The 20441-nt window shown below is 48.8% G+C and overlaps 1 protein-coding gene across 2 annotated transcripts; it reads left to right on the top strand.

The window, feature by feature from the left end:
- The first annotated feature begins 1256 nt into the window (after positions 1-1256).
- MLEC (malectin) lies at positions 1257-15437 on the top strand. 2 transcript variants are annotated; one of them, XM_082853287.1, is made up of 5 exons: positions 1257-1624; positions 7421-7599; positions 8310-8486; positions 8593-8650; positions 9828-15437. In XM_082853287.1, exons 1-5 carry the CDS (start codon positions 1390-1392, stop codon positions 10055-10057), a joined length of 879 nt encoding a protein of 292 aa, XP_082709413.1. In that variant the 5' UTR covers positions 1257-1389; the 3' UTR covers positions 10058-15437. The 2 variants fall into 2 exon arrangements, with proteins under 2 accessions (XP_082709413.1, XP_082709414.1); XM_082853288.1 differs by lacking the exons at positions 8310-8486; positions 8593-8650.
- The last annotated feature ends 5004 nt before the right edge of the window (positions 15438-20441 follow it).

Genomic DNA, 20441 nt, shown 5'->3' with positions numbered 1-20441 from the left:
GATCCTGGGTGTAGTTTTGTTCATTGCTGCCCAAAACTAATTGCCTGCCAGGTAGTAGGCAGGGTTGTCAGATAAAATGCAAAAAAGCCCAGTTTAATTTGAATTTTAGACAAGCAATAAATTATTTTTAGTATGAGTATGTCCCATTTATTTGAAATTCAAATTTAACTGGGCTTCCTGTATTTTATCTGCTAAATCTGACAACCCTAGTAGTAGGGTCTTGATGAATAATGTGGAACAAATGGATAAATGGAGTTTTGCCTTGGCTCCGCCCTAAACTTGCGGTTTGACCGTTTGGGCAATGCTCCTCCCCTCTCTGGGCCTCAGTTTCTCTGAGAAGTGGGAGTTCGGGCAGCGACCACAGCGCAGGGATCGCCAAGGCAGGAGAGCGCTGGGTGAACTGCCAAAGAGCAGACAGGAAGCTAGGGTCATGCCTGTACGGGACAGCCTGGACCTCCATACTGGGTACCTCCAAGTCCTTGCCGGAGCCGGCAAAGCCCCAGCCCCTCCCCTCCAAAGCTGGGGCCTGCCCGAGGCTGTCGCCATGGAGATACGGGTAGCCTGGAGCCCCTCCCCCCAAGCCACGCGTTTCCGCTGCGTTGGAGCCTTCTGATTGGGCGGCCGTCTGGACGCTACCACCAGCCCCGAGCCCGCTAAGGGGTGGGGGCGGGATCTTGTCTTCGTGAGAACCTTGCCCTGAAAACCTGTGCCTGTGGCCTTTCTAGAGGAGGATGGGTTCTCTTCTCACGCGGGGAGAAAGGCCGAGTCTCAGGTCGGAAGAGTGATCATTGCTTCTCCTACTAGAGCGTGTGCTCATGCTTCTCCCTGAGAAAGAAAGGGGGCGGGAAAGTCGGCAGCGCCCCCTCGGGAGCCTATTCGGTCCCCAAAACCTGGAACACCGGAAGTGCTGGCGACGTGTCAGTGCGCCCTATTCTAAACCTTCCCCGCTAGGCCCCCTTTCCTATTCAGCTGTGGGATTCCGGGGCCGCCTCGGCGCTTCCACCTCGCCACTTCCGCATTGAACCGCCGCTTCAACCCAACTCTGCGCGCGCTCCCTCACGTGCCTTGATGGTTGGGCCAGCTCCTGGGAGTAGCCACGCCTTTTCCCGCGCCTGGCAGGCAATGGGCGGGCGCCTCCCGGCGGGGTGGTGGGCAGTTAATGAGGGCCGGGTGCTGATTGGCTGCAGGGTCGTGGCCGGGGCTGGGAGGTGGGGTAGGTTGTTCCTGAGGTGGGAGGTGGCACCCGTGGCTGAGAAGTAGGCCTGAGAGCGACATGTCTCCGGCGGCTGAGGCACAGCGGCCCGTGGCGCTGTTTTTCTGAGTCCGGGGCGGCCTGGCGGGGCTGAGGACAAGGCTCGGCGGAGGCTGCCCCCCGCTGTGGAGGCCGCCATGCTGGGCGCCCGGGCGGTTGAGGGAGCCGCCGTGGCGCTCCTGCGACTGCTGCTGCTGCTGCTGCTGCTGCTGCTGCCGGCGCTCCGGGGACCGGGGCTCGGCGTGGTGGGCTCGGCTGGGGCCGGGCTGCCCGAGAGCGTGATTTGGGCCGTCAACGCCGGCGGAGAGGCGCATGTGGACGTGCACGGCATCCACTTTCGCAAGGACCCTTTGGAAGGCCGGGTGGGCCGAGGTGAGAGCTCCTCGGCTGAGCCGCCGGATTCCGGGCCTGCCGTGCCCGGCGCAGCGCGCCGAGGGCTGCGGGCCCCGAGCCCCTTCCTCGACCCTGGGGCCACGTCTCTGGAGCGAAGTTTCTCTCTACGGTTTCCTCGGGAACCCGATCAGAGCCCAGAGCCTGGCACTGGCTCGAAGCTACCTAGAGCCGTCGAGGCAGAGAGTTGGCGAGAAGTGATATTTGGACCTCGCATCCTGCATTTTCTTAACCCCTCACCTCCACCCAAGCTAGGAGAGTAAAGACGAGGGCGGCCTATAGCCACTTTGAGGCCTCACGGGTTTTTCGGTTATCGCTGTCCCTGACCCGGAGGTTCTGCTCGCCTTTCAAGTCAGTTTCTGGTATATTCCTGCCGACCCAGAAATGGGCCGCTTTCTTTGCCCTCTCTGCAAGAGCGGGGCTTGATTCTTAGCCAGAATGGAAAGGAGTCTTCGAAGAGGATGGGCCAGGAAAGTTTGATTGTAGCCTCCTCCCCCAACCCCCTTTGGAGCGGGTCATGTGTGTGCATAAAAGTAGAAGCTGCAGGCCCTTTCCAGAGGGCGGTTATGTCGAAACCATACTGCACAGGGGGCTGGTGGTGTGTCCGCTGGGTCAGCCAGCGTAAGGTCTGAATATTCCGTCTGCGAGTGCGGAGAACCTACCCTAAGTGGTCCTGAGAGGTGTGATTCCAGCTTATGGGAAAAATGATTTTGACTTAATTGATTGAGCAACAGTAGTTTTGACAGAGCTGCACAGTTCTCAAAGTTAGTGTAAGAACTGCCATGGGAGCTGGTTAAAAATACAAACTCCAGACCTGTAGATTAAACCCAAGTTTCTGCACCCAGGGCTTCTGATGTAGGACATCTGCAGACCACCCTTTGGGAAAATCTGCTCTACACTCTGTTTCTTCTGTTAGTAGGATTGGAAAACAGGATTAAGAAGGAAGTTCGTCGCTTCATGTGTTGGAAAGAGATTTATGCCGTATGCTGGGTTCAGAGGCTGCCAGATTGGCAATATGCCATCTTCAGAAAAGTAGGAGACAGACTTTCTCACTCTTTTTCCCACAATGCCAGATTTGGCTCTTGCCTTTCCTAAAGGGTTTAACTTAGTTCTTCCAACCAAGTTAATTGCAGTGTCCTGGAGTTTGTTATATTGGGGAGTTTATTGCTTCCATACATGTCACGGTGTTGGGACACAGAGCTGTTTTCTGAAGCACTATGTTTGTCTTCAGTTTAGCTCTGGAATTTATTTAGCCCTGGCATGTAGGTCTCAGTAGCCTGGGTTCAGCTGAGTCAGGGCCCTGGTCTCTAGCAGCTGTAACAGCAGCCAAAGCCAGACTTAATAGCAGGAGGTCATTGCTATCTCCATCCTGGACCCTTCCTCTTTCTTCATGGGTGTGGGCAGGGAGGAAGGAGACCGTTTATGGACTTTGCCTCTAGAGATAGCCATGGTGAGACAGTGTGCAGATGGTTCCTTTCACTTAACAGATACCAGGCTTTACATAGGTTACATTATCCTCTTTGGTCCGTTGTGCAGAGGAGGGAGCTAAGACCACACAGGTTTAGTCCCCAGCTACTCCCCTTATTCGGAAATCCTTGTTTTAATTTGCTGGTGCCGGTGGGTTTGGTTTTTTTTTTTTTGGTCTGGTCAGCACTCAGCCAGGCTCTCTGTCCTTGGGTTATTGGCTCATGGTCGTAGTTCCTTTGGAAGAGTTTATTGTAGCAGGTAAAAGTATGCGACTTACCAAATTACCAAAGCTCATGTGTACTGGAGTCCTGTCTCAGACAGACCCTGCCACTCCATAAAGAGGTTCCCTGCTCCACTCTGGCGGTCCATTTGGGTATGAATTGTAGCAGTATTAAGGCGTGGATGGAGAGTAGAGGGCGGTTGTTGGCTTGTAGGCTGTTGTAGCTTGGACCAGCCGGTTGCAACATTGCACTTAGAGGGCTCCTGAGAGTAGCATTTTGTTGGCTTTAGGTCTGGGGCTGAGAAGTGATTTATCTTCCTCTCTCAGAAGGCAGCTCTCTAGTTTCTTTCTGTGTGAAGGAGTCAGCACCACCAAGGGTGGTGCAGCGGTTCCCTCTGCCTGCCCTTCTCTGGCACTGTTTGGGTAAGGGTTGCCAGGTATTTGGAGACCCTTGCCTCCTGCAGCTATTTATAGTAATTGCGGTAGGAGCTGTATGTCTTTCTTTCCCACATGCCTGTGATATTGTTTCCAGCACGCGAGGAAAGTCCATTTTTATGTTGAATGAATTCAGGTATTTGTTGCCAAGTTAATCCAGATAGGAGTTTGACCTGCTTTTGAACTTGCTGTTTCTCTATAGCGTCTTTGTAGTTCAGCATTCTCGTAACCGTGAGTGGGCCAGGGCACCCAGTGGCTTTTGCTTTCAAAGGTACTTCATAATGTTTATTGAATTTCATTTCTGCCTTGAGGATAGCTAGTGCTCATAGAAGATGCTGACAGCCTGGGAAAGGCTTTTTTCAACCTGTGTGCTTCAGCAGATGGAGGTACCACTACCGAGAGTGATTCAGAAGCGCTCCGTGTGGGATTTTGGTGTGCTGTGCATTCCAGGTTCTTTTTAACTTGCTCTTTCTGGGTTCCTCTTGACTCTGGTGGAAAAGACCTGGTTATTTGGCTTGAGGGCATTGAACTTGTCTTGGTTTTAGGAGATATTTCCTCTTTATAGAAGGATGCCCGCTAGTCATTTGTATGACCTTGAAGTATTCGCTTTCCCTCTCTTGAGCCTTCAGTTTTCCTTCATAAAACTTGTCATGCTTTTGAAATCAGTGACACGAGTCTGAAAGTTCTCCTGTCCAGAGTAGGTTAAAGTGTCTCTATCTTTTTCTTTGCTCAATGACCTTTTACATGGAATTAAAAGTGGAGCAGAATGTGGCTCTGGAGGGGAAAAAAGCTGGCCAGGGGCCTGAGCCCATCGGATGACTAATTCTGTAGACCTAACGAAGACCCTTTCCTTTTGGCTGGGGAAGGATTTGGCTTTGGGGAGATAAGAGCTTGAAAAGATAGTGTGAGAGAGACACTGCTACCTCTGATTTGCTTAAGACCAAGGGATTTGCTTAGAATTCTCTTCCTATACTGCCACATAAGGGGCAGACTTTGTTTGCAGGCCCTCCTAGAAGCAGTTCACTGGTAGAGAATTTAGGTAGGTGATACCCCATTTTCCAGGTGAGAAAACACCTAGAGAAGACAACTTGTTCCACATCACATAGTAGGTGGCAGAGCCAGGATTCAAATCCAGGCCCCTCTTACCTTCAAACCTGGGCTGAATTTTTCACGTAGCCTGCTGACTCCATTGTCTAGAGCTAAAAAGCTGGGGACATAGTGTGGGCCCTTTGGTCCCCCTCCTTTGGTTAACTATCTGAACCATGTCGTACCAGCTGCAGTGGTGTGCTGCATGTGTACACTGTATTTCAGAGAAACTTAGCTGTGAATGCATAAAGGCTGGGGTGGGGGCGGAGAAAAAGTCCTTCTTGCTATTGTCTCTTTTGGGACTTGGGCAAAACTTTGCCTCTGGCAAATCTCGTTGGAAAGCCACTTGGGAAAATATTTAAAGGTAATTCCAAGATTGTTAAGTAGTTTTTTGCTCACATGGCTGAGTTTTCATAGCCCTGGGACTGAGAGTGCCACAGATTACATTACCGTCAGTTTCTCACTTTTTCCATGCTGGAAGGGGGGGGGGGAAATGATTCTGTATACATGCACAACCTTTTCTGTGTCTCTGAAAAGCAAATCTAGTGACTGTTGCAAATTTGTAAGGATCACGGTCTTTGAGGAAGAGGGAGATTCTTAGAACTCAGTTGGAAGAGGACTGGCAATCTTTTAATCTTTACAGGTTTGTGGTCTGAGCCTGGGACAGAGCTGGGGCATTTGGCAGTACATCCTTTGCAGTGCTACTCAGCCCCCACCTTCTTTGATTTCTTGAGGAGAAATAGAAAGAAAAAAAATGTCTGGAGACAAAAGTGCAATGAGTTTCCTGTTCATTGTCTCATTGGTCTATCTGATCTCCTGGCTGCCATTCACTTACAGGAACTGTTAACACTTCTGTTTATTTTTCCGAGGGCTTGACCTTAGCCATTGGATCTTTTAGTTACTCTTTTACCTCCCTTAGAGATAAAAGATCCTCTCCCTTGGAGTTTCAGAAGATAAAGCTCCCGGGATGACCGCTCTCAAACGTCACCCAAAGGATCTAGGTGCCAGATGTCTTCAGAGTCACCATGTGAGATTGGAAGATGGTCTTAAAATCTTAATTCCAAGACTTCTCCTCCAAGGAGGAGGAGAGACTAGGCCCATGTACTGAAATCACTGCTAAGTCTGTGGTTTGGAAAGTATCAATAGATTGATGGAGCCCTGGAAAGCATAACTAGTCATCTCTGGGGCCGGAGTGTGGAATCTTATATTTGAGGAAAGACCTGGGTATGGTTTGTAACGTGGGGGAAAGAAAAACATGTACAGACCCGTCTCCTACTAAGATTGGGGGCAGGCTGAGGGCAACAGAGGTTTTTGGCTCTTCTAATACCCACCCAAGTAAGAACTTTTTACTATTACTCCACCTTATTCCTTGTCTGTCTGAAACGGGAAAGGTGGCTCCCTCTGGACCTGGGCATCTTAGGCCAGAGGTGCCAATAGGACCGTGGCACATTTTCTTTCCCTGCTAGGGTGGCTCTGGCCCTGTGGAGAGGAGTGCATGGCTTGACTGCTCTGCAGGCACCTCCTTTGTTACCATTTGTTCGTTCAGCGAATCATATTGAGTGCCTATGTATGTGCCAGGGCCTGTGTCAGGTGCTGGGGATATAGTAGGAGCTTGTTTTCCTTTCGGTTTGTCTGGGGAAAAGTTCAAGAGCCTGCGTGAGGTTGAGTTCTATGAGTCTGTGGGAAGTAAGGTGTTTGGACCCAAAGGAAATTAGAGAACATCACATACTTTTTTTTTTCTCCGGTACGCGGGCCTCTCACTGTTGTGGCCTCTCCTGTTGCGGAGCACAGGCTCCGGATGCGCAGGCTCAGCGGCCGTGGCTCACGGGCCCAGCTGCCCCATGGCATATGGGATCTTCCCGGACCAGGGCACGAACCCGTGTCCCCTGCATCAGCAGGCGGACACTCTCAACCACTGCGCCACCAGGGAAGCCCATCACATCCTTTTTTTAATGAACATATTTCTTTTGACCATTCTTGGAACTTTTTGAATGAAATAATTATAAAAAGCAGCCAAAGCTGGTATCTTAATTTGTAGTAAAGACAATGAAGAATGACTTTCCTAACAGATATCCTGTTTTTTATTTAGACTGAGCTTTTCTGAATGAGAAAAAAACAACATTCTTTGAACTTAATTGTCTTGCGGTGTTCCTGGCCATCCCCCTGGTTTTATGAGGTTTCTCTGAAGCTCTCCCTCACCAGGGAGCCCAGCAGCTGTAGCATAGTGCTTTGTTCTAGTAATGAGTTAGACTTGTTCCCTTCCCATCACTCTGGATATAGTTGGGGAAAAGTCATTTTCACATGCTTTCAAAAAGTTCCGCTATGAGGGTTATGGGAGCTTCTTGGGGTGATTAGTGCTTGGTTTCTTTCATTTTACTCTTCCTTGGTAACGGGTTATCTGATTCTTGCCTTTGTGGCTGGTCTCTTGAGAGCCAGGTGCAATGGAGGTGGCCCCTTCCACTGGGAGGGTTATTAGCATTGCTCTGGAAATGCGTCTGGTGGTTCTGGGGTCTCCACTCTTCTTTTGTGTTCTGCCTCTGACATGGTTTCTCTTTGTCTTTTGTGCCCAGCCTCTGACTATGGCATGAAACTGCCAATTCTGCGTTCCAACCCCGAAGACCAGATCCTGTATCAAACAGAGCGGTACAATGAGGAGACCTTTGGCTACGAAGTGCCCATCAAGGAGGAGGGGGACTATGTACTGGTGTTGAAATTTGCCGAGGTCTACTTTGCACAGTCCCAGCAGAAGGTGAGGCCTGGTCAGGCCCCTGCTTGACCAGTGGGATGTTACCACTTTCGGATAGCCCTCTGCTAAGGGCCAGAGAGTGAGACGCGTTCCCAGAAGGGAGGAACAGATGAGCTTTGAGGAAAAGCTGGATTTTTTTTTTTTTTTTTAAAGACTGTACCATGCGGCCTGCAGGGTCTCAGTTCTGTGACCAGGGATCAAACCCAGGCCATGGCAGTGAAAGCCCAGGATCCTAACCACTAGGCAGCCAGGGAACTCCCAAAGCTGGATTCCTTTTGCCCAGCTGTGTCCCATTACTACACGACTGAACTTGCCTTGGGATTGGTGACAGAAGGCTACGCCAGAATCCTAGTTCTTGGCCACTAATCCTCTTAAGGCCCTCCTGGTTATAGCCTCTCCCTTCTTGGTTGTCAGCACCTTCTTGTTTTTAGCCCTGTTCTTTTCCTGTCCCGTCCTCTGAATTTCCTTCTTTCCATGTTGAGCTTTTTGTTTGTATTCTTTGTTCCCTACGGCCAGTGTGCGACCTTGACAGTGAAGGAACATGGCTTTGATTTAGCTCAGGTAAAGGACTCTAGCCACCCTGGAGTATATCCAGTCCTGTCATTCCTTGAATTACTTTTGAACTTGAAGCCCAGGCAGGTACCTCATGTCCAACTGGGGAAGGGGTGTGAAGCGGGTGGTTTTGACATTGTCTCCTTTTCTCATCTTGGCAGGTATTTGATGTGCGATTGAATGGCCATGTTGTGGTGAAGGACTTGGATATCTTTGATCGCGTTGGACACAGTACAGCTCATGATGAAATCATCCCGATGAGCATCAGAAAGGGGAAGCTGAGTGTCCAGGGGGAGGTGTCCACCTTCACAGGGAAACTCTACATCGAGTTTGTCAAGGTAACGCTCCTACTCTGCCCTCACAGCTGAGGATGAGCTCAAAAGAATGGGTGCAGGGGGGATGTTTGCTGCTGTGTGGGGTTGACCGCTGTTTCCCATTTCCTAGGGATACTATGACAATCCCAAAGTCTGTGCACTCTACATCATGGCTGGGACAGTGGATGGTAAGTTGTGTTTCTGGTCTGCTTTTTGACGTGGTCTGAAGGATATGATTGAGGAAGCCCTTGGGGGGACGGTTTAGCTGATCGCTGTTTTGAAAACACTAATACTTAAAGCCAGATTGTGGGGAACCCAGAGTCCGGTGGCCGGGGGTGAAGTGTAGCATGGTGCTAGCCGTAAGCTTCTGAGTAAGATCTGTGTTCCTATCTTGCTGCCGCCAATTAATCAGCAGATTGGTTTTGGACAAAATCCTTTAACCCTACTATAAATTGGGATTAATAATGTTACCCATGGTGTGCCCTGAGCCTTGTAGTCATTTGGAATTGCCTAAAACTCATCCTTATTCTGTTTCTTTGACATCTGTGTCCTGGGGGCAGAAAGAAGAAAAAGGCAGAAGGAAGGGTCCTTGAGTGTTTTGGTGTGCTCCAAGAGAGTGCAGCATTGCTGGGCTGCACTGAGCAAAACTTCATCTATTAATGTCTCCCTGTCCTTGGGATCCAGCCTGAGAGTACATCTCTTTCTCAGGGTTGAGGGTCCTGGCTGCCAGCTTTCCCAGGCTGATTTTTGCAGAGAAAGTTTCTGTCTTAGTGACTTTTCTCCCCCATCCCACCTCTGTACCTTTCCCCACCTCATCCTGGAAGCACCGAGGCTCGCATCCTTTTTTTTTTTTTCTCATCCTATTGTTTTGACATCCCAGAGGATGTCTTGCCACCAAACTGATTTGTAGCCAGAGTCCCTCAGGAGGGGACAGAGAACAGAGGGGTAGTGTGTGCTGAGAACCCACAACTCTGTGGATCAGCTTTTCCTTGATTGCTGCGTGAATCAAAAGGGAATGTGGGATTGTAGGAGGGAGGAGGAGAGGTTTGAAAAGGTTAATCTTTGGGTGTCGGGTCACTGTCCTTGTCCAGTCTGGTTCTTTCTGGGCTCTGAAGAAGTAGGACAGGAAGGGGGGATAGTGAACCTCTCCGTGCTCAGGGCTTTTACTACGTTTTAGTTAAATCTAAAGAAGACAAATGTTTGCGCAGCAATCTGCTCTTCTCTAGGCTGGGAACTGTTTCTGCTCCTTCCTGTGGATCCTGCTTAGGTCACAGGGTCTCTTTACTGTGACTCATTTACTGCCCTTAAGGGCCTCACGTAAATGCCATGGGTCCTACTTAAAAAGTGTTCTTCTTCTTGTGTCAGATGTACCAAAGCTGCAGCCTCATCCAGGACTGGAGAAGAAAGAAGAGGAGGAGGAGGAGGAAGAATACGATGAAGGGTCTAATCTCAAAAGACAGACCAATAAGAACCGGGTGCAGTCGGGCCCCCGCACGCCCAACCCCTATGCCTCGGACAACAGCAGCCTCATGTTTCCCATCCTGGTGGCCTTCGGAGTCTTCATTCCAACCCTCTTCTGCCTCTGCCGATTGTGAGAACAAATCACCATCCTGAACAGGTGGAGGGGTGTGGGAAAGAAACCAAACATGTTGGTTTGGGTTTCTGTATTTTTTACAGTGATTAACAAAAACAAACAAATGAAACACACACACACACACACACACACACACACACACACACACAATTAAAGGAGATGAAAAGAGGCGGAGTGAGTAGAGAGCAGCCCTCATCCACCACCTGGTCCTAGACCTGCTCCAGTCCTAGTTCTCTCTTTGTGGTGGCCCCCAGCCGTCTCTTTCCTCTCCAGGGTACAGAGGGTAAACTGGATCCTACCTGGTCCAGGGTGTTCGTCCGTAAACACAGTGGAAAAGACTCTGAACTCAGAGCAGACACGGTTCCTTTTTTTAGGTTAGAAATTAACAGCAGGGAAATGTCATCTTCTTACCTGAGAAGACTAGCGCTGGGAGTTGGGTATGTTCTGAAGTTATGTCCAGATAAGTTTTCAGATGTCCTGGGATTCAAAGTGTGTGTGTGTGTGTGTGTGTGTGTGTGTGTGTGTGTGTGTGAAGGTGTACAATTTGTATGATAAAGATGAAAACGGAAGGGGGATTAAAAAGAAGAAAGAAAAGTAGATACTTCCTTACTTGGAAGCCTTTCTGGTTTTAGCCCAATGATGGTTCCACCTTAAGTGTTTGAGCTTTGTCATTGCTTGTCTCCCTGACATGTGCCAGTTAGAGAACTGTCTGGTATCCGAGACGATTAGTTTATATCAGGTCCTCAAGTTGCCTCTGACTTCTTACCACAAACAAATCATTTTGATTTCAGTGCCTGTTGGGGACTTGATTTCCTCTCTCTCTCTCTTTTTTTCTGAACCTGGCTCATTTGAAATCTCTCTCTCAACCATCCCGCTAAGTTATTGCCAAGAAGGGAAGGAGACATAGGGATTTGGGGTTCCCTCTGCTTGAATGTCTTATCCTCTACCACCTCACTTTACTGGTACCTCCCTCCCTGGATCTCTGAGCCAGCAGCCAGGAGGACCTGACCCAGCAGTTCTTTTATTGGCCCCTTTGTAGGGTCTTGCTGCCAGGGGACAGGGATGCTTTCCAGCCTGCAGCAACAGAACACTTGACCTTAAAAGTCTCTTCTGGTCTTTGGATCAGAAAAGGCTTATGTTAGCGTAACTTAAGAGCAACCTCGGAGACTTGAGCCCTACTAAGTGACTGACCACTGTTGAGAGTATCTAGTACCTGATGTTCATTTATTCCCACATCCTTCCATGTCACGGTTCAACCAGTTTTGGTTTAAGCCTAGAGCTGCCCCAAGGAGCTAGACTGATTGTCTGTATCTGGCCCAGTGACGCCTCTCACTGACCTTAATAGCGTGCCCTTTTTGTCCTTTCATTTCCTTGTCCAAGTCTCAGCCAGGTTCTTGATGTGACGGGGCTGAAAGATTGCCAGTCAGCCATAGTCCTGGCAGCTCTGAAGCCACCCTTAGCCTCTAAGTGTTTGCCTTGAATTCCACGGGAAAATTTCTGCAGGAAGTGAGGCTTCCTTGTTCCTCTCCTTTCTGGTCCCTGTCATCCTTTTCCCAGTTAGGGGAGCAATGAGGGAGGACCCAGCCAAGCTACAAGGAATTTTGTGGATGGAAAGCCACAGGATTAGCTTATGCTTGGGCTGGAGCAGCATAGAATCTCAGGCCAGGCTCATCCTTTTACAATGCGTTTAATTTTGAGTTTGTCTCTTTGGATATGTTTTCCAAGAGCTCCATATATTTGAACTGCTCATTATGTGACAAAGTAAGTAGCCCTTGGGCTCATGTCCTGGGTTTTGGTTCTTAATGAGTTACTCCAAGTCAGCATTTAGTCCTTTGAGAGTCGTAGCCCTTTATTTCAGCTGTGACTTAGGCCTCGATACTTGGGTACTGAGTCAGGCAGCTGGACAGCTGCGGCCTGAAGCTATAATCAGAGGAACACTTCTGGAGTGCTTCATGAAGCTCCTGCGTTACAGGATGATGTCCTGAAGCCTTGGTCCTGGGACCACCTGCCTGGGGCAGTGGACATCCTGACTATTAATTGGGCTTCTGACAGGGGCTTCGAGTCCCATTCCGTCACAGCTCTCCAAAGCCGTAGGCTACTGCCAGTAGAGTAAACAGGATGCGGGAGGACTTGCTGCCTCCATTTTGCCTTGTTCATTAGTTTGCCTGGGTCTCTCTGAGGAAGGAGGGCTCCCCGCCTCCTCACCTCAACCCTTCCCTTCGGTGACTCAGAGTCTCAGAAGGAAACCCTGGTTCCTGGGGCCATTTCCTAACGGTACTGTAAGCCAAGCAGCTTTGCTTCTGCCTCTGTTTCCAAGCCCACCCTTTCCCCCTGAGCTCAGGGATAGGGACGGGCACTTTCCTCTTTGGTTGTGCCTGAAAGGAAGGAACATCTTTCTGTGGCTCACAAAAACTAAAGGGGAAGTGAGGAAACAGGAAGAAGTATGGGGGGGGCTGGGGTAGAGTCCCCTGGAGCCAAGCACACCCAGATCACAGAGCTGCCCAGGGCTGGTTACGGTTGGCTTGTGATGCTGAACTTGAAAGTTTTTTGTTTTTTGTTTTTTTTGGCTGTTTCAAGATGATATAGGTACATGAAGTTTGGGTTAAAGGGGTGGGGATGGGGTACTCTTTATTTTTATTTTTGTATTGTGTATGTTAAGAATCACTCTGTTGTTCATCTTTTGCTTTTTGCACTGTTTGTCCCCACGTCTGTATCCTGAGCTGGTGCTAGGGGCTGAGAGGCTGCGCTGTAGGGGAGTCTGGCTGGGGTTGGGGAGGTGAGAAGTCACGCCCATTAGGCATGGGGAAGGAGAGGCCTGGGCTCTTCTACTGGATCCACACTTGTCCTAGGGTTTTAGATCTTCCTGAGCCCAGCTGGCCAAAGCCAAGAGCAGATAGCCAAGGTGAAACTCTTGTTGCCAGAAGTGTGGCTTGGGTTCAGTTTCCGGGTGGACTGGGCAAAGATGTCTGAGGGAGGTGGGCTGAGAGTCTGTAGTGTAGCCCTAATTTGGGTCAGGGACCAACTGGCCTCTAATCAGACTTTTTGGAGGCTTCACTCATTGCTGACGGGAACATCATGCCAGGAAACAATCTTTGGGACCCATGTCCCCTAAACCAGATACGTTTTTCTAAAAAAGCCTCCACTATTGAGGAGAAGCTGCTCAGTGTTTACCTTGCATTCTGGTGACTTGAAAGGTGGTTCTCTTTGTGTCAGTGGTGTCAGATTGCAGGAGGACCACAGGGCCTGCAGGCCCACCTGTTGGTTTGAGAGTGTGATCTTGTTTTCTTGTTCCCACTGTTTGCCTAAGAGGTACTGGCCTGAAATTGGAGGATCACAGTAGAGGTCACTTAGGCTTGGAAGAGATGGGGTGAAGTTTGGGTTAAGTTTACCGCCCCCTTTCTTTGCCTGGGAACTGTTTAATCCAGTTTTAGAATTGTGATTTGACTTCTTTTCTTTTTGGAGAAGCTTCTGTTTTAAGGAATTTCTCTTCCTCCATATCCTGCCTGTGCCCTCTCCTGGGAAGGCCTGGCCATGGCTTCTAGAATCTCAGTTGAACTTCAGAAAACAGCAGCAGTATTTTCCCTTTCCTAGCACTTATATTCCTTTCCCTAGAAATTGGCTCACCTTGGGAAGCACAGGGGGAGAATCAGCAGGTTCTTGACCCTCCCAGGGGATTGGGGAAGGACCCACCCGGTCAGCACAGTGCCTTGTCCTCTCCTGCTCTGAGCCAGGGTGGGCGTTCCCTCTAGATTCAGGTCTGGGCAGGGGGTCTCACAGTCCCTTCCTCCCCCTCCCCTTTGCTGTCTGGCTCTGACCTAATTCAGGTGTCTTCTTGCCTCGAGGAGCCTTAATGGCATCAAGTGGCAACATTAATACTGTCCTCCATGCCTCTCCAAAAGGACCTAGAAGAGCAGGTGAGCTTTCCAGAGTGAGAGACGAATAGATGCTCCTGTTTTCAAAAAACAAGTTGGGGAGGGAGGGTAAGCTTTGGGCCTCCATCCACTGTGGCCCCTGGGGAAGGAGCCTGGGGCGAGGCTAAGTGATGGTGCAGAAGCAGAACCAGAAACACCCAGGATCAGTTCAGAAACCAGAGAAGAAATCTGCTTTTCTTCTATGGGAAGATGTAATTAGGGATCAAATGCTCTAAGAAAATTGCAAAGAAGCCTTCATGTTCAAGCTTAGGAGAGATCAGAGTAATTTTTCCCTTTCAGTCTGAGCTAGGACTCTCTGTATTTATATCTCTCCTGGGGCAAGAGGGCTAGATTTCCTCATTTTGTTACAAGACTAGGTTGGCACCAGTGGGTCCGCTTCCCAGCGAGGGCGGTTTCTTCCCTGTACATGGGTGGCTTGCTGCCGCTGGTTTGTCCTTGCCCAGCTGCCTTTGGCAAGCTGGCTGTAGGCTGCCAAATCATTTGGATAAGGGCAGATGATTTGGGGCCTGGCTGGGTTGGCAGGAAAAGAGCAGGATGGATCTCTTGGGACGGGTTCCCCCCTCCCCACCCCCCAGGAGTATAAAAACAAGGAGCCAGGATTGTGCTGGCAGCCTGGGAAACAGTAGTGCCTGCTGGAGTTGGCACAGAGGGCCCTGGCACCTCTCGCATCCAGGCAGTCTTGTGAGAGGGGAGCACGTAGCACCAGGAAAAGCAGAACTCCATTCTCACCTCTATTCTGAGCTTCGGGGCTTTATTTCAGTACGAGGAAAAACAACAACAATCTGAAGTGCGCTTTCCGTCCTTTCAAAGGACAACTGTCGGGAAAGGAGGGCTGAGTTGCCAGGTGGGAGGGGAGAGTTGGCAGGGAGAGGCATTATGGCAGAACCAGGAATGAGACATCCTTGACTCCTGTCTTCCCTGGTGTGTCATGATCCAGGGAATGAAGAGAAATTTGACCCTGGATTAGTTCCCTCCTTGGATTTTCCTTCCACCAAATTCTCCCACGCTTGGACCAGCTGCCCATTCAGAGCTCAGGGCAGCCTCTTCAACCACTACTGGCCTAACCTGGCTCGTCAGGAAACCAACCCCACCCCTCTAGATCGGGCCTGGCTGCTCTATTCTGTACCCAAGTACTGGACGATAGTGTCAAGTTCTTAGTAGCCCCTGTAGCTCCAACTCTAGATTCCCATCCTCTCCCTGCAGAGGCCAAACCTACTCTCTGTCTGTAGCCACAACACGCATTTCCAGCGACACAGTGAGATGTGGTTGAGGGGCTTTGAACCTGGCTGGCCCGGGAAAGCTGTAGGGGTGGATAGAGGCTTTCCTTCTGGGCTGTCTCCATCTGTCCCTACCCCTTCCATGCCCCACCCTACTCCCACCAAAAAGTTAAAAAATCAGGATGTTTTTCACTGTCCATTGCTTTGTGTTTTAATAAACAATTTGCAGTGACACTCTGTGTTGGGATTGAGTTTGAACTTGATTGCAAAGAAGTGACGTGATGGGTTGGGAAGAGGGAAACCCAGGGGTTCTCTTGGCTGCTAAGGGTTCTTCCGTGATGAGTCTGGGAGCTTTCTTTTCTTTTTACCAGGATGTTTGGTTAAGGGAACGGAGTTTTGTTAAATGCTGCCTGGCCATTTCAACCAGCAGCTCATTCAAGGAAAAATAAACAGTTGTTATGTTTCCACTTTCACTGGAACACCAGGCCATGACACTTTCACTTCCAAGGCACACTGAGCCTGCTGCCTCCCCTCCCGTTTTCCCCTCAGCTTCCACAATAGCCTGTGGACAGACTAAGCCATGGGATGGTTTTCTCTGCTTTTTCCTTTTCTGATGTGTTGTCAGTGTTGACAAGGGAAGGGGCAGAAAGAGCAGGAAGGATTTTTTTTTCCCTATAATTTATCCATCATGTTTTATAGCTGAGGAACATGAAGCTCAAAAAACTTTAGTAATTTACCCCAGGCTAGTCAGTAAATGATCAAGCCAGGATTCAAACCCAGTCTATTTGTCTGCAAAGCCCATGATCTTTCTAAGGCTATAAGAATAATAATTACAGATATCTTTTATTGAGCCTTTGAAATGGGCCAGGCACGAGGCCAAGCAGTTTTACAGATGTTATCTCTGTTTAATCTTCAACCAACCAGCTGGTACTTTTAAGAGGTGAGGTGACTTGCCGAAGACCACACAGCCAGCAAAAGGCAGAACTGAGGTTTTACACCAGGACTCTTGCTCTTAATCATTATTCTCTCCAGCCTTCCACTCCCCGCCTGATGCCATGTGCTGTGTTTCTCCAAGCAGGAATGGAGGCTGCTGGTTTGGGGAATGGGAGGGAGAGCTTGGCCTACCTCCCTCAGTTATCCCTTGAAGGGCAGAATTCAGTGCTCAGCTCTAAGAATGAAGCCTGTGTGGATGGAGTCTGTTCTCAGGGCCCAAATAAGCCAGGAGGCCCACAGAGCCTCATTCTTAGCTTGAACCCACCCATAACTGGAGTTCTTTACTAATTTAGACTTGGCTGTTACTATTTCAAGTAGCTTCGCATGAGCTGCCAAATGGGGAAGAGACCTGAAGAAGCCCTGCTCTAGGGACTCGCAGGGAGGGAAACTGTCTGACAGAAGATCTTGGGCCAAGTGGGAGGGGTTGGGTTAAACCACTCTTGGGTCCAGATCCTTTTTTTTTTTTTTTTTTGGGTCCGGATCTTAATCTCACTAAGGAAATCAGGCTCCCGGTTGGCTGGAGCCGGTGTGTTGGACCTTTCTCCATACTTATACCCCATGCCCCTCCACCCCCCATAGAGGAAGAGAGATGAGTTTTTCCAACATTTACTGGAAAGCCTGTTGCCATAGCAATGGTGAGGGGTCAAGGCAGAACAGAGGTGAAGCACAGAGGTGTGGAGTGGGCAGGCCTCTGCTCTCTAGCAACCTGAGATGGTAGGCACCTCACCGTGGTACTCTGGCCCAAGAGTCTTAGTTTTGTTTGTTGCTAACCACTTATATTAGTGAAAAATAACCCCACTTACTTTTTGGCTGGGGCCTTGTCCTAAGACTCCCTCTCCTGGGTTTTCTTACGGCTTCTACTTGACTCCGTCTGTTGCTTCCTCAAGCCTTGGTCCCCAGCTCATTTCCTCTCTGCTCTGACTTGACTGTTCTTTTTGGTCACCGCACTTTTCAATCCAGCTCCATGGCTTCTCCCTGCCCAGGGTGCCTGCCCTCAGCAGAGGGGTCCTGGAGAAAGAGGCCACTTAAATGTATTGTCATAGCGACCATTCATGAAACACTCTCCCTGGCGCCAGCAGAGTGCTTTTCATTGCTGTTTTCATCTCCTTTTTTAAAAATTTATTTTATTTATTTATTTTTGGCTGTGTTGGGTCTTTGTTGCTGCGCACAGGCTTTCCATAGTTGTGGCGAGCAGGGGCTACTCTTCATTGCAGTGTGTGGGCTTCTCATTGCATTGGCTTCTCTTGTTGCAGAGCACGGGCTCTAGCTGTGTGTGCTTCAGTAGTTGTGACATGCGGTCTCAGTAGTTGTGGCTCGTGGGCTCTAGAGCAGAGGCTCAGTAGTTGTGGCGTACAGGCTTAGTTGCTCCACGGCATGTGGGATCTTCCTGGACCAGGACTCGCCACCAGGGAAGCCCTCATCTCCTCTTTACAACCCTAGGAAAGACCAGTGACTAGCCTTTCTTATAAATAAGAAAACTTAGGCTCACAGGGCATAAATGACCTGCCCAAAGTCACATAACTGGTAGGTGGCAGAGTGAGGACTGGAACTTAGCTCTGTCTAACCGCAAAGCCTGTGCTCTTAATGTCATGATGTACTACTTTTAAGAAGGAATCTTTTGAATGTAGATAACTGAAGAAGCTGGGTGTTGGTTACGTGGAGGTTTATTATATTATTCTTTCTCTAAAAAGAAAGTAACCTTTTAAGACTTAGTGATACAAAGTGCGTAAGTACATTTTAAAAATCGGGGGACTTCCCTGGTGGCACAGTGGTTAAGAATCCGCCTGCCAATGCAGGGGACACGGGTTCAAGCCCTGGTCCAGCAAGATCCCACATGCCACGGAGCAACTAAGCCTGTGTGCCACAACTTCTAAGCTGCGCTCTAGAGCCCATGAGCCACAACTACTGAGCCTGCGTGCTACAACTACTGCCGTCCACGCACCTAGAGCCTATGCTCCTCAACAAAAGAAGCCACCGCAATGAGAAGCCTGCGCACTACAATGAAGAGTAGCCCCTGCTCACTGCAACTAGAGAAAGCCCGCACGCAGCAACGAAGACTCAACACAGTCAAAAACAAATAAATAAATAAAATATTAAAAAAAAATTTATATGGGGTGCAGAATGTGAAAACTCATATTTCTTAGTCCTACCTCTTTAATCCCTAGAGGATATACAGGTGTATTATCTTTGGTGTATATCTTTCATTTTATATGTATATATATTTATATGTACGTACACACACATTTACATAATATATTTGCACATGTGCAAGTGTGCCTTTAGAATTCCATTAAGGAATTACTGAATCAAACAGTATATGCTCGGGACTTTCCTGGCAGTCTAGTGGTTAAGACTCTGCGCTTCCACTGCAGCGGATTCGGGTTCAATCCCTGGTCAGGGAACTAAGATCCCACATGCTGCGCAGCGCGGCCAAAAACAAAACAAAACAAAACAAAACAACAGTATATGCACTTAAAATTTTGAAAGTTCTGCCCTCAGCAAGGCTATGTGAATTTCCACCCACCAGTCTTGTGCTGTACGACTTTGGAATATGCCATGAATCCTTTTCGGAAACAGGTGGGATATAAATAATAAATTAATGCTTTTAAAGAACAGCCCTCAGCCAGGGAGAGAAGTGACTTGGGTACTATGGAAATCACTAGCTCTGTTTCCCAGACCACAAGGCCTGCCTGCAGTCCCAGCCACGACTTGCTGATTCGGTGGATGCCATCTTTAGGGAAGCAGCAGGAAGGAGGACTGAACTTCCCTGGCTCGGCAGAAAAAAGCCCTCTGATGTCCTGCTTACCTTGGCCGCATCAGCTCTGGGCCCCACCTGCCTGGCCTGATTTGAGGCAGACTGCCTGGCAACTCTGGGACTGCTCTGGAAAACAGCCACTGTCACACCTCTTACAGTGAGGAAAATAACCAGCTTAAGGAGAGGGACTTGAAGAGCACCAAGCTGTGGTGAAAGGGAGGCCAGCCTTTCCACTCCAGTCTTCCCACGTCTGGCCCAAGGAGACATTGGGGTTGCTATTTAATGCAGTCAATCTCTATTTTTCTTTTTCCACCCAACAGGGAATTAGTATATGTACTTTTCAGAAAACTTTTTTTTTTAAAGAGCCTTTTGACATACCTTAGAAAGATTTGGTGAGGAGAGACAGAGGCAGATTGGAGGTTATGGCCCTAATTTTTCCTACTGCCTCTTAAAAAGGAATATTTAAGGATGTTTTTCCTTTCTTTCTGTGTGTTTTCTATTCTCCTAAAGACATAATCTTTTGCTTTTTAACCACAGTTTATAGGTAGTGATCAGAGAGAGTACAGGCCTCAACTCCCTTATATGGCAGTATTTATTTAAAATTTTTTGAGCAGAAAAAAGTGATTAAGTTTGAGGTGGCTTTTAAATTTTAAGAGATTATAATAAGTCTCCTTTGACTTAAGAGTCTGCCTTCCAGATGCAGATCCTAAGTTAGTTAGTTATTTTTATTTATTTATTTATTTAAAGGTATACAAGCAGCCCATGATGATATGCTTGTTGTGATAAAATAGTATAGAAGTAGCTCTAAAGAGTGTCAAAAGTGAATATATCCCCCTTTAATCCCTTCCAATTCTCTCCTCCCCCAAGGGAACCTCACTTAACTCTACTGTATATCCAAACCCCTTCCTGTGTAGTTACAGATAGAAATACTCATATACTTTCAATTTTTTTTTTTTTTTTTCAGTACGCGGGCCTCTCACTGTTGTGGCCTCTCCCATTGCGGAGCACGGGCTCCAGACGCGCAGGCTCAGCGGCCATGGCTCACGGGCCTAGCCGCTCTGCGGCATGTGGGATCTTCCTGGACCGGGGCACGAACCCATGTCCCCTGCATTGGCAGGTGGACTCTCAACCACTGCGCCACTAGGGAAGCCCTACTTTCAAATTTTAAACAAATGGGATTATGTGCTTTGCTCCCCCCACCTCAAACTATCTGAGATCTCTCTATACTAGTAAGTAGAGATGGACCTCATTCTTTTTTACAGCTTCATAACATGAATGGGTGCAACTATAACTTGTTGTAATTTTTCAGTTTTACAAATGGTCCTGCAGTAAGCACCTTCGTGCATACATGTAGGCTAAGTTCCCGGATGTGGAATTGCAGGTAAATGCGTCAATACGTTTGTTATCATCCCTAAAAAGAGAAAAGCTGGGATCCAGGTAACTCTAGTCCTGTTGCTGAGGACAAATGTTTAGTCAGCAAGTGATTGT

The sequence above is a fragment of the Leucopleurus acutus genome (assembly GCF_964270905.1).
Source record: "Leucopleurus acutus genome assembly, chromosome: 13".
Lineage (NCBI taxonomy): Eukaryota > Metazoa > Chordata > Mammalia > Artiodactyla > Delphinidae > Leucopleurus > Leucopleurus acutus.
Note: the sequence above shows the minus strand (reverse complement) of the source record. Positions and strands in the feature narration are given on the sequence as shown.

What these genes read in the sequence shown, in the direction of transcription:
- MLEC (XM_082853287.1), top strand. Translation starts at nt 1,390, where the DNA reads ATGCTGGGCGCCCGGGCGGTTGAGGGAGCCGCCGTGGCGCTCCTGCGA. An exon ending in TCTACATCGAGTTTGTCAAG is followed by an intron (nt 8,487 to 8,592) that starts GTAACGCTCCTA and finishes CCCATTTCCTAG; the next exon opens with GGATACTATGACAATCCCAA. An exon ending in CATGGCTGGGACAGTGGATG is followed by an intron (nt 8,651 to 9,827) that starts GTAAGTTGTGTT and finishes TTCTTGTGTCAG; the next exon opens with ATGTACCAAAGCTGCAGCCT.